This window comes from Eimeria tenella, genomic scaffold, assembly GCF_000499545.2.
Source record: "Eimeria tenella Houghton genomic scaffold, Eth_scaff41, whole genome shotgun sequence".
Taxonomy (NCBI): domain Eukaryota; phylum Apicomplexa; class Conoidasida; order Eucoccidiorida; family Eimeriidae; genus Eimeria; species Eimeria tenella.
Window position 1 is genome coordinate 33,169 of NW_013543345.1, and position 12,294 is coordinate 45,462.

Genomic DNA, 12,294 nt, shown 5'->3' on the forward strand with positions numbered 1-12,294 from the left:
GCTGCTGCTGCTGCTGCTGCTGCTGCTGCTTCTGGGATTTCCTCCCCGTGCCGCCTGTGGGGCCGGCGGCCGCGGCCCCCTGTGCCTGAGGGCCTCCGGGCCCCTGGGGACTCTGAGGAGGGCGAGCCCGTTGCTGCTGCTGCTGCTGCTGTCGCTGTTGCTGCTGCTGCTGCTGCTGCTGCTGCGTTCGCGGCGCCGATCGCCCGCAGCGCAGCAGCAGCGCCGCTGGGGAGACAGTCGTCAGAAAGGCTCTGAGGAGACACCCTGTGGGGCCCCTCATCTCCTAGCTGCTGCTGCTGCTGCTGCTGCTGCTGCACCTCCTGGGGGGCCTCCAGCCGCAGTGGGTCCAGCGAGAGACCCGGCCGGCGCCCGACGACGACATCCGATGCGCCATGCTGCTGCTGCTGCTGCTGCTGCTGTTGCAGTTGCTGCTCCTGCCCCTGCTCCTGATGCAGCAGCAGCTGCTGCTGCTGCTTCTGTTGCAGATGCTCTTGCTCCTGCTGCTGCACATGCTCTTGCGGCTGCTGCTGCATCTGGTCCTGTTGCTGCAGCTGCTGCTGCGGAGGCTGAGACTGAGGCTGCGGCTGCTGCAACTGAGACTGTGACTGTGACTGCTGCAGCTGCTGAGGCGGAGGCTGCGGCTGCGGCTGCGGCTGATATTGCTGCTGCTGCTGCTGCTGTGGCTGCTGCTGCTGAGACTGAGGTTGCAGTTGCTCCTGCTGAGACTGAGGCTGCGGCTGCTGCCGCTGAGGCTGAGACTGCGGCTGCTGCTGCTGCAGCTGCTGAGGCTGAGCCTGAGGCTGCGGCTGCTGCTGCTGCTGCTGAGGCTGCGGCTGCGGCTGCTGAGGCTGAGGCTGTGGCTGTTGCTGCTGAGGCTGAGGCTGCAGCTGCTGCTGCCGCCCCACTTCATGTGGCTGCTGCACCTCCTGCTGCTGTTCCTGCCGATGCTGCTCCCGTTTCTGCTGTTCTCGCTGCTGCTGCTGTTGCTGCTGTTGTTCTCGCTGCTGCTGCTGCTGTTGTCGATCCTGTTGCCCAGGCAGCTCTTGATGCTCCTGCGTCAACTGCTCTTGCTGCTGCTGCTGCTGCTTCCGTTCTTGCCCCTGCTGCAGCAACTGCCGCTGCTGCTCCTGCTGCAGCAGCTGCCGCTGCTGCTCCTCCTGCTGCAACTGCTGCTCCTGCTGCAGCATCTGTCTCTGCTGCTCCTGCTGAAGCAGCTGCCGCTGTTGCTCTTGCTGAAGCAGCTGCTGCTGCTGCACCTGCTGAAGCAGCGTCTGCTGCTGTTCCTGCTGCGCCAGCTGCCGCCGCTGCTCCTGCTGCAGCAGCTGACGCTGCTGCTCCTCCTGTTGTAGCTGCCGCTGCTGCTCCTCCTGCTGCAGCTGCCGCCGCTGCTCCTCCTGTTGTAGCTGCCGCTGCTGCTCCTCCTGCTGCAGCTGCCGCTGCTGCTCCTCCTGCTGCAGCTGCCGCTGCTGCACCTCCTGCTTCAGCTGCCGCTGCTGCTCCTCCTGCTGCAGCTGCCGCTTCTGCTCCTGCTGCAGCAGCAGCGCCTGCTGCCCTTTCTGCTGCAGCTGCTGCTCTTGCTGCAGCAACTGCTGCTCCCCCTCCTGCTGCAGCTGCTGCTCCTGCTGCAGCAGCAGCTGTTGCTGCTGCTGCTGTTGCAGCTGCTGCTCCTGCTGCAGCAGGAGCTGCTGCTGCTGCTCCTGCAGCAGCTGCTGCTGCAGTAGCTGCTGCTGCTGCTGTTGCAGCTGCTGCTGGCCCTGCTCCTGCTGCATTATCTTATGCTGCTCTTGTATCAGCTGCTCTTGTTGCTGTTTTTCCTGTTGCTGCTGCTGCTGCCGCTGCTGCTGAGCGTGCTGCTGCTCCTGCTGCCGGGCCTCTTCATGCTCGTGCACCAAAGGGGTTCCCGCGACTTCTCCAGAAGCAAAAGCAGGCTGCAAATAAATATCTTGCTTCTGCTTCAGCTGCTGCTTGTGCTCCTCCTGCACGGGCTGCTGCTGTTGCAGCAGCTGCTGCTGCTGCTGCAGCTGCTGCGGCTGCTGCAGCAGCTGCTGCTGCTGCTGCGGGGGCTCCTGCCCTCGAGCCAAGTCTTGCTGCGTTTCCGCAACGCAGGCAAGAAGAGAGCCTTGTAGTCCTGCTGCATCTGCGCAGGGGGCAGCATCAGCGCCGCTGCTGCTGCTGCTGCTGTTGCTGCTACTGCTGCTGTCTGCGTTGGCAGCCGCCGCAAGGTCCACAGGCTGACTCATTTCCAGAAGGCGCTGGGCGCCCCCAGCCCTTCTGCTGTTGCTGCTGCTGCAGCTTTTCTGGGCAACTAGGCGTCAAAGACACTGTCGCTGCTGCTGGTGTCGCTGCTGCTGCTGCTCCTGCTGCTCAGGACAAGGCGAGACCGGGAGCATAGGCGGAGGCAGCTGCTGCTGCTGCGGGGTGAAGAGATGAAGATAAGGCTGAGGGTCTCAGTAAGAAAGAAGCGCCACGCAACGTACGGCGAAGGGGCCCCAGCAGCAGCAGCAGCAGCAGCAGCAGCAGCGGCAGCAGCAGCAGCGGCAGCAGCAGCTAGGGCAAAACAGCTCGCCGGGGGCCGGAAAACATGAAATTTTTAAATTCAAATACACTTCTTCGGCGCTAGATTGGGGTGTATTCACAGATAAAAGGAATATTTTGCTGCAGCTTCACAGCTGCCTAGACGCCTGGCGGGGCGGCTACGGGCCTGCTGCCGCCCGTGGGGGGAAGTGTAGCTCTAGACTTTGGAGTTTAAATGAATTAAATTATTTTCCATTAAGTATTTCCATTTGTTAATTCCAGTTTCTCCTTTTTGCGGGAGAAAACGCTGTAGCAAGGCCGCCCGGGTTTGTGCTGTAGTGTGTCCTGGTGGCTGGGGCCAGAGTGCATTATGCATAAATTATGAATATTTAAAGGACCCAGCGACTTTTAAGGTTCTTTATTCTTTTATATTCTGTTTTTAATGCAAATAAACCTTTTCGAAGTCCTCAAAATTTTGTTAAACGCGGTAAAACCCCAGGGGGCCCCGCTACAGCCGCCTTAACCAAACAGCCCGCGCTTGTGCTGCTGCAGCTGCTGCAGCTGCTGCAGGCGAGCTTCCATGGGCTGGCAGCCGCCAAGGGGGCCCTTAGGGCCCCACTTGCTGCTTCCAGCTGCTGCAACTGTCTGGTTTGGGGGCCCCCACGGGCCCCCAAACCTGGAGTTGGGTTTATTTGTTCTTTAGAGTTGAAACTTAGAAGCAAAAAGGGACAGTGAAGGGCTGGAAGGCAAGGGGGCGCCCCTGCTGCTGCCACCCGGGGGCCCCCGGGGCCCCTCACGGGCCCCCGGGTTACTTGCTGCTGGCACAATTGAGTGCTGCTAAACCCTAAACCCTAAGCGTTGCAACTTGCTGCCATCAAAGGCCCCTGGGCGTGTGCTCTGCTCGGTCTTTAGGGTTTAGGATTTAGGGTTTAGGGTTTAAGGAGCGAGGCAGGCTGCAGTTTGAATGTGGGGACTTTTCTGTTGGGTGTTTAGGGCTTAGGGTTTAGGGTTATAAGGCTGCCGCTGTTGGTGAAGAACCTTTCTACAAATTAAGAAAGTTTATTTCTTAAAAGGAATTGTATTTGATTATTTTAATTCAAGAAAAAGAGCCTCATAACACTGCACTGCTGCTGCTGCTGCTGCATTTGCTGCTGGAGCCGCTGCTGCATGTGCTCCTACAGCTGCTGCTGTCCAGAGGGGCAGCTGCTGCTGCAGCAGCCCCTCCTCTAAACTAAGTCAAATACCACTTCAGCCCCAGCACAAGAGCTTTAGGGGGGGCCCCAAGGACTTCAAATAATTTTTAGAGGGTCCGGGGGCCCCCCAGGGGCCCCCGCAGCAGTTTTTGGCAGTGCAGCAAATGGGGAGAGTGAGAATTGCTTCGTCAGAGAGTGGCTCCTTGCTGCTGCTGCTGCTGCTGCGTTGCTTTCTTGACTTCGTCTCTGCCATTTATGCTGATTTAAATGCTGAAATTGCATCTTTAAACGCAACTGGACTCTTAAGCATGCAAAAGCTGCTTCAGTGTCTGTACAATAGCCGAAAACCTTGACAAGTTTCCGTTTTTAGTTGTCCGTTTCGCACCTGCCGGGTCGCGCAGCTACTGGAATTGACAAAACAGCAGCAGCGGCAGCAGCAGCAGCACCAGCACCAGCAGCGGCAGACGCTGCACTGGCTCTGCACAGTCTGCCGGGCGCGGAAGCAGAAGACAAGCGCGAAAACGCAACAAAAAAAGAAATGGTCTCCAGTGCACTTGCTGCAGCAGCACTGGCAGTACACCCCAGCGCGACACTGCAGCCAATCTGTACAAACTTGAACACTGGAAGCAGAAAGCGCGGCGATCTGGACCGCAGCAGCTTTGTGAACAAAAGCACTTGTCCCAAATATATTATAAACTGAAAAACAAGTATTTCAGAAGCGGAATATATTGGTAAACCGCTGAAGTCCCATCATATGGTCTAGGGAAGCAGCTGGCTGCTGCTGCCACTGCTGGCGGAAGCTGCAACAAATTCTCAAAAAAGAAGCGGCCCTTCAAGTATCCACAAAACGCTTATGCAAAAAAAGATGTTTCTGAATCAACCAGTTTCTTAACTCCCCCCACGGACTCCAAAATGCTGTCCACTGCGGTGTCCATCACCAGACCTGCGCGTTTCGCATTCAAAATGCAAACTTGAATGGGACAATAAATTCGAAGTCACTTTTGCTCGAAAAAACCCCCAAAATACATTCAAAATCACCGCATCCTTGGTTCGAAACTGAATAAGAAACAACTGAATTCAAAGACATCATGTTGTAGTAGATGCAAATTCTGGTCAGATCCGAAATGAGTTCAGAATTGCTACTTTATAAATGCAAACGCGGCAAACTGAATTCAACTGGAAACCGATCACTTCACTAATGCAAACATAAAAAAGGACTAAAAAAGAATTAAAGCGAATTCGAAATCACCACAAAAGCATTTCACGTAAAGTGCTGGGCTCGCATATTCTGGCCTGCGGGCTGTGCCTCACCTCCCGAAATTATTTCGTCAAGAATGTAATTAATCTGAACAGCAACAAAAATACATATAATAGCAACCCATTGAACATTTAATTCAAAAATGCAATTAATTTGAACTGCAGCAAGCAGCAAACACCCAAACTGGACACAAAGACGCCGAAACATGAATTCCACAAAATAACAGGTTTCTTCTGCTTCTTTGCTGCTGCAAAGCAGCAGCAACTCCCCTCCTTGAGTATTTAAACCAAATTAAAACCAAATTATATCGCTAGCAAAAGAAAACGCTGCCTCTAGAAACAATTTGCAAACTGAAAGCACCTTCTCGTGGTGAAAGACGAGGTCCAGTTCGCAGACATTTTCAAAGCAGGCATCTAAGACCTGTACGAACACCTGAATGCAGCAAAAGGAAGGAAAAAAAGAAAAGAAAATCAAATTATCTTCCTAGAAGCTGCTGGAACAGAGGCAAATGCCTGTGGCACTAGAGGCAGCTGCTCCTTTATTTTGCAACACACACAACTTATTAATATCCTGCGTGCAAAATGAGTTTCTTTCCCCCCTTTTATAAATCCAAGAAAATCACAAGAAGACGTTTTCATTAACTTTTTATTAGATTTAGTTTGACTACCTTATAACTTGAATGAAAGTCGCATTTATTTCCTCTTGGTGCGCTACTGCTGCTGCCGCAAATTCAAAGAAATGGCTCACTTGAATGAGGTCAAGAATCCCCAGCTCGCTCTCCAGCTCGTCCGTCACAAATATGAAATAAAGAGTTGCAAAATGCCTTCAAGAAATGTGTCAGCACAAAACAAGAAAGCCCCATAGCCCTGCAGTTGTTGGCGCTGCAGCTGCTTCCGCAGCTGCTGCTTCCACATAAGCGCTTCCGCAAGAAGTGCTGCTGCTGCTGCTGCTGCTGGTACAGCTGCTGCTGCTGGTACAGCTGTTGCTGCTGCCACAGCTGTTGCTGCTGCCACAACTATTGCTGCTGCAACGCGTGTTGCTGCTGCCGCAGCTGCTGCTGCTGCTGTTGCAGAGTTGCCGCAGCACATTGCTGAGTTTGGTTCAGCTGCGATCTACTCTTTCTGCTGCGCGACGTGCTGCTGCGGGACGCGCTGCTGCAGCAGCGGGGCTGCTGCAGCAAGGGTTAGTTCCCTCACCTGTAAATAATGCGGTGGTTCGGGCCAAACAATTCTTTGTCTTCTGTGAAGCAGCAGCAGCCGTCATCGGGGCGGCGGCTGACTGCAGCAAAGAGGCGTTTCATGACATGCTGCTGCTTCTCATGTGGCTGCAGAAGCACGGAAGAGCGACGCGGCAGTAGCTCGGGGGGGCTGAGCGGGCAGAAAAGAAAGAACTCCGAGGGAAAAAGGGAATTTTTGCAGAATTTCAAAGCAAAAATGACTTACTGTGCCATCGTAGAAGCGCACAATGCGAGGCTTGCCGTGGGTGTTGACGACAAAAACGCATCTGATCATGGTGGGACGCAGCAAAAGTCGAAAGGGCTGCCTCCTTGCGCGAAACTTCGAAAGGAGTTCCAGGAAAAAATAGCCAACATAGAGCAATAAAAGACAAACAGGCGAAATTTGATATGCTTGGATGCAGAGCTTTCCACTGGCAGGGAGCCGTGCGAGAGGCAGCACGACAGCCAGGGGGGTTCCGGGCGGTGCCACACTTGCAAAAGGAATTTGTCCCTCACTGGACTTTTTGCATTTTCCCGTTTGTTGAATGTTTTGGGGGGGTTTTATGGAAAAAAAGGGGCATTTAGTTCGAGAGGATAAGACGGGAAGCAGATAGGGTCCTGGTGTTCGGCTGCCACTAGGTTGCGCTGGTGGAGAGCAAAACGAGACGAAAATAGGATTTTTGGCGGAAAACGCGGGAAAATTGTGGTGCAATTTTGTTTTCCACAATATTTGCTAATGCAAAGGTGCATTTATTGTTGAATGGGTCAAGTTCCGAGCTAGGGGGAGCCTGAATAGGAACAAGTAGCCTCCTTGTGTCCTTGCCCTAAACCCGCTCCTCTGCGGACAGGCTTCAGTAGGACTGCAGCACTTGGAAGTTTGCGATTCCTGTTTTGCCCAAGTTATTTTCTGCAGAAAAGGGCTTTTTTCTTTTCTTTTGCCCCTTCTTGATCCTTCCCGCGGGCGGCTCCCGTGTTTTGACGAGCAATTTCTGCAGGACGAAGCACTGAGGGGCGCACCGTTCGTGTTCGATCGTGCCCTGGGGGCCCGCTGCTTAATCCCGGAGTTCCGTTTCCCCTGCGGCTTTTCGGGCCATTTGTTTTGCATTTTCGGAGGGGTTTGCTGCTGCAAGTTGCCGCTGGCCCTCGATCAGGGGTGTATTGCCAGCCCGAGGTTTCCTGCTGCACTGCGAGAGAAGTCGCGCCTGGAAAGGGAAATGCGGGTCTTCTGCGCGCTGCTGCTGCTCGCGCTGCCCCCGCTGCAGCAGAAAGTTGCTGCTGCAGCAGAACTCTACCAGCCGCTGCCCCCGGAGCTAGACACGGCCGCGGGCACTGAGGGGCTGCCTCCCGCTGCAGACGGCCTGGTGCCGCGCCCCGAGGAGCTGCATGGAACGCATGCAACGCAGGCAGAGCTGCATGCAGAGCTGCGTGCAGCGCATGCAGCGCAGCCTGTGGACCTGGGGCTCCCCAGCAACGAAGACCCGCTGCTGCCCCCCGAACTCCTCGAGCCTGCACTCATTCAAGACAGCACTCTCGAGGCCTCTTCAGAGCTTTGGGACTCTTCCCACGAAGGCCGCCCCGAAAGCCGCGCCCTCCCTCTCCTCTTCGTCCTCGGAGTTGCTCTTCTGTGCTGGCGCTTCCTCCTCGGCAAGCAGAAGGTCTGGCCCTTGCTGCTGCTGCTGCTGCTGAGTGCATGCGTGCAGCTGCACTTGCTCCGGTTCCGCTGCTGCTGCCTTTACAGAGGTGCTGCTGCTGAGTCCTGCGTGCAGCTGCATTTGCTCCGTTTCTGCCGCTGCTGACTCCGCAAATATGCTGCTGCATGTAGCTGCGTGCTCTTATCCTGTCGCTGCTGCTGCTGCTGCTGCTGGGTTTTCAGAAAGATGCTGCTGCTGCCCAGGAGGAGCAGGAGCTGCTGGAGCCTTTCGGGGCAACCGCTGTGCCCCCCGAGTTGACTGAAGAGGAAGGCCTGGAGGAGAATGTGCCACTGCCGAAGTTGGTTTTGACGGCTTTTGAAGAAGGGGCGGGGGCCGGTGAAGAGCTTGCTGCAGAAGAACCTGCTGCTGCAGACGTGCAGCAGCCCGCAGCAGCAGCAGCAGCTGCGACGGAACAGCCCGTGGAGCAGCAGCAACTGGAGCCAAGGGAAGAAAAGGAAGTGCCCCCGATGCAGCAGTCAGACCAGCAAGAAGCCTCGCCGGTCTTCGACGAAAATGCAGTTCGCAGAACTCCAGAACCTCCTGCAGCAGAGCCGCAGCCAACTAGGGAACAAGAGTGGCAGAAAGTGGAGCCCGGGGATGTGGGAATGGGAGAAGAGCAGCAGCAGCAGCAGGCCGCGCCTGCAGAGGAAGTGCAGCAGCAAGTGGTTCCGGCGGGTCCTGAAGAGAAACCCGAAAAACTTGAACAGCCTCAGAAGAAACCAGAAAAAGAGGAATTAGAAGAACAAAGAGTGGATATGAAGACTCCAGAAGAGGTGGGAGTGTCTACAGAGGAACAGAGAGTGGTTGTGGTGCCCGCCGAAGACAAGCAGCCACAAGACGTGAAAACTCCCGTTGAGGAGCCTCTGAAGGAAAAAGCATCCAAAGGAGAACCAAAACTACAAAAGAAGACTGAAGAAAAAGAGGAAAGAGAAACTGTGCAGACTGTATGCTCGAATTCGAATATTTGCTTACAGTTCTCGGGTGTATGCGCAGCTGCATCCCCGGGCTTTCTGGTCTCGCCAGGTGTCTGCATTTTTGTTTTGCATTTTTGTTTTGTTTGTTTTTTGTTTGTTCCTTTGCATTTTTCAGCCCAAAAAGGAATGGGAAGCGAAGCCTTTTTCCCGGGAGGGATTCTTCGTTGCAGTGCGTCAAGTTCACATCTCCGCTCTCTGTCCAGTTCTTCTTTCAACTTATCACAGTATTGCAGTCGTGCCTACTTGCGCATGTTTGCATGCACTTTTTGGTGGCTCTTCTTGCGTGCGTTTGCAAATTGCAAACATCTGTACAGCTGCATTTCTATTCACAGGGAAGGGACTTTTGCTAGAGAAGCGGCGCAGAGCTTGCAGTTTGATGCTGCGCTGTGGTTTTGTGCTGCAGGGAACTCGCGCTCTGTTTAGGGTAGGAATAAAAGAGCGTTCACGTTTGCTGTGTACACTATAGAGTGACACATCTCCGTTTGCTGTTTAGGAGCTGCAGAGAACAGCAGCAGCCACCGCCCATTCACCGTTTCTTTGCCCATTTGTTCTGCTGTGTTTCTGCGTGCAGGCAGCAGTACGTGCGGCCTAGGGGAGAGTAAAGTAGAAGTGGCATCTGGCTTTGAACTTTGCGTTTTCTCGCATTCTCGCTGCTTTTTGGGGTGTAGATACACCAGCGCGCACTGCGTGTTTGTGTGCATGCAGAGGCTTGTGTGGGATGCGGCGGTGGCTGCGTGGAACCTGTGGGGGCTGTTGGACTCCCAAGTTACGCCGCAAATTGAGAACAAGGACGGGAACAGCTCAAGCGCGGATCATTTTGACTAATAGCAATTCAAAAAGTGCAGAAGAGTGCGCAAGCACTTCTTGAAAAGATTTGCCTTTTGCAAGTCGCCGTTTCCGGGCAGAGGCGCACACCGTGGGGTGTCCGGGCTGGGCCCGGGGGCGAATGCATGCGCAAGTTTGTCTCCTATTTTGGCTTCAGTGCGTCGGCTGCGCTCTAGTTTTTTTTCCGCGTTGAGCTCTTTAATTTGAATCCGCTATCTGCTGCAGCTGCTGCAGCTGCCTGCGGCAGGACACGCCAGGCTCGCTGCAAACTTGCACAAGCTGGAGCAACAGATGTGTGGTAGTTTTCCCTTAGCATCTAATTTGAGCCGGGACCCGTGAAGCAATTCGTGAAGCGAAATGCGCGCTATTTGATTAAACCCCAACCATTGCATGCAGGTGGCCTTGGGCTTACAGGAGCAATGAGCATATATGCCCTTGTCAGCGCAAATATTGTTTTGTAACGGGCGGAAGCTCCGGGGGCAACATCTGCAGCAGCTGCAGCGCTGCAGCAGCCGCAGCGGCTGCAGCGCTGCAGCGGCTGCAGCGGCTGCTGCTGCAGTGGCTCCCCGTGCATGTCTGCCCCTACCTTTGGCTCTTGTTCCTGTCGGGGTGTACAGTCAGTTTCAAATACCAACTTATTCGTTGGGGTTGCGTGTTGGCCTCCATTCTTTTCCCTGCTCGTTTCCGGCACGCGCCAGTGCCGTTAAGAAAATTTGAAGAAACCAAGTTTGAATCTGTTAGTCTGCGTTGAACAAGGAATGAATAACCCAGAAGTTGACAAATGCATAAAAAAGCGAGGAAGCAATCAACTTATATGCCAGAGCTATCCTGTGATAGTGTTCTGTGTGGTTTGCAGAAACCAAGTTTGAAAGTCTGCGTTGAACAACAGGAAAATCCCATAAATCTGTTCTGCACGTGAAGCACTTTTGAATAACCTAGAAATAAATAAACTCATCGAAAATAAGAAAGCCATTAACTTACACGCTAGAACTTTCTTTTGACAGTGTTATATCTGGTCTCCAGAGATGCTTTGAACAACTCTAGAGAAACGGCACCAGTGTCGAAGGACTCAAAACTATGATTCATAAGGTTTACCTTTAGGCTACGTTACAATTCACATATTTTTCGTTACAAATGAAACCAGAAGCAATTTGGGCTGAGACAGTGGAGCTGTTGCCCGATGCCTCCTTTGCTTACCCCACACGTTATCTTGGTGGAGTTTTCCGAGTTCCGGGACACAGGCATGTTCTAAAGAGTAAGATATTGACTAGACTTCACTGTTAAACAGCAAAAAGGAAACGAGTACAATGAGCATCTGCAGAGGCCAGAAACAGCCACTCACAGGCGTTCAGGAAGTGGTTTTTCGCGCCGCATGCATTGAACAAAGTTCTTGGTAAGTGGAGTTCAAAAGGTTGCGGATAAATAAATTTCAAAGAGAAGTCTACACACATAACTTCTTAGGACGATCGCTGACGTTTCTGGCCCGGAGCCATGGCGTCGAGTCGAGATCAAAGTCGCGGCCCCTTCGTTGGCTATTCCAAAAATCAAGTTTCACTTCTTTGCGGAGAAGTAAGATTTCCTAATCTGCACGATTTTCGGCGCCTTGCAGTTTCGCCTACTTGTGTCTGGTAGCTGAAACTGCAAACTTATTGCCGGCTGTGGCACTCATTTACTCAGAATCAGAGGCAACCTGAATCTTTTTTAGTGCCGCAAGGAAGATTGTGAAGAATGTTCTCGGAAAAAACAATGTTTAAGACTGAAACCTTATCAAATAAACGCCTGTTACAGCTCCGTTTTCGTTCGCTTCAGGCTGTCAGCCATGACCTAGCCTGTAGAGCCCCTCTAAAAAGAACGAACGGAGACTCAGTTTGCTAAAATGTCTAAATCGGTTCTGGTTTTGAAAACCGCGGAGGCATTTTAGGCATTTTAGTAGGCAGCGAGGGACCCACGTTCCACAGTGCCACGAAAGTGCAGTCAAACGGACTGAGCAAACTAGAGTCCCACATGTGTGGGCATGTGTTGGCACTTAATCCATGTATTTACCAATATCAGCCATATTATAAGGCAACGGGTCAGCAAAACACTGTGCACATACAAAGAGCCAGATTTCAGGATTCCTGTATCGCTCGCGTCTCAAGACGCGAGACAAGTCAATTTTCCTTGCCTTTTGTAGAGCTGCAGAGTAGGTATCCAACACATAAGTTAGTTCAAGTTAACTGCCAATCACAAAAAGTGCCAAAAAAGCGGCGTTTTCTGTGTGCATGCAGTAACATGCAAGGCCTGTGTGTATGAACTGCAGTGAAGTGTCAGGCGTCGAAAAAAGGGCGCCACCTCGCGAACAGCACGGAAAGGAAACCAGTAAATCCAAAGTCCTTCATAAATCAAAGATTTAAATTAAGCTTTTTACGTTCTATTACATAATATGTCGGTTGAAGGCAGCAGGAAGCTGGATAGGGGCCTTTTTCTCTTGCGGATCTACAAGCAGGACATTCGGCGCCCTGCTCGGCTGCAGCCTGAGGTCTGCCTGTGTGGTCAAAACTATCAGGAATTGCTTCAAGAAACGATTGCACGAATATTTTTGAAGGGTTTTTGGTTGTTGTCGCGTAGTTGCCGTGAGAAAAGG

The 12,294-nt window shown here is 53.1% G+C and overlaps 3 protein-coding genes across 3 annotated transcripts in view; 1 reads left to right on the top strand and 2 right to left on the bottom strand.

Annotated features, from left to right (window-relative positions):
* Window positions 1–2,240, bottom strand: part of ETH_00022530 (uncharacterized protein) — a gene marked incomplete at both ends in the record, with an annotated part of 3,066 nt that extends 826 nt beyond the window's left edge. Inside the window, one exon of the mRNA XM_013376852.1 lies at window positions 112–2,240. Coding sequence (XP_013232306.1) covers window positions 112–2,240 — 2,129 coding nt within the window. The remainder of the gene's footprint in view (window positions 1–111) is intronic.
* Window positions 2,241–4,968: 2,728 nt separating this feature from the next.
* On the bottom strand, window positions 4,969–6,053 carry ETH_00022535 (adaptor-related protein complex 3, sigma 2 subunit, putative; the record flags this gene model as incomplete). Its single annotated transcript, XM_013376853.1, has 4 exons — window positions 4,969–5,052; window positions 5,326–5,397; window positions 5,713–5,788; window positions 5,815–6,053. The coding sequence occupies 4 exons, from the start codon at window positions 6,051–6,053 to the stop codon at window positions 4,969–4,971; spliced, it is 471 nt and encodes a 156-aa protein (XP_013232307.1).
* A 1,342-nt stretch (window positions 6,054–7,395) lies between these two features.
* Window positions 7,396–9,671, top strand: ETH_00022540 (uncharacterized protein; the record flags this gene model as incomplete). The annotated part of the gene is made up of 5 exons (XM_013376854.1): window positions 7,396–7,836; window positions 8,055–8,816; window positions 8,962–9,015; window positions 9,250–9,270; window positions 9,552–9,671. The coding sequence occupies 5 exons, from the start codon at window positions 7,396–7,398 to the stop codon at window positions 9,669–9,671; spliced, it is 1,398 nt and encodes a 465-aa protein (XP_013232308.1).
* Window positions 9,672–12,294: the final 2,623 nt, after the last annotated feature.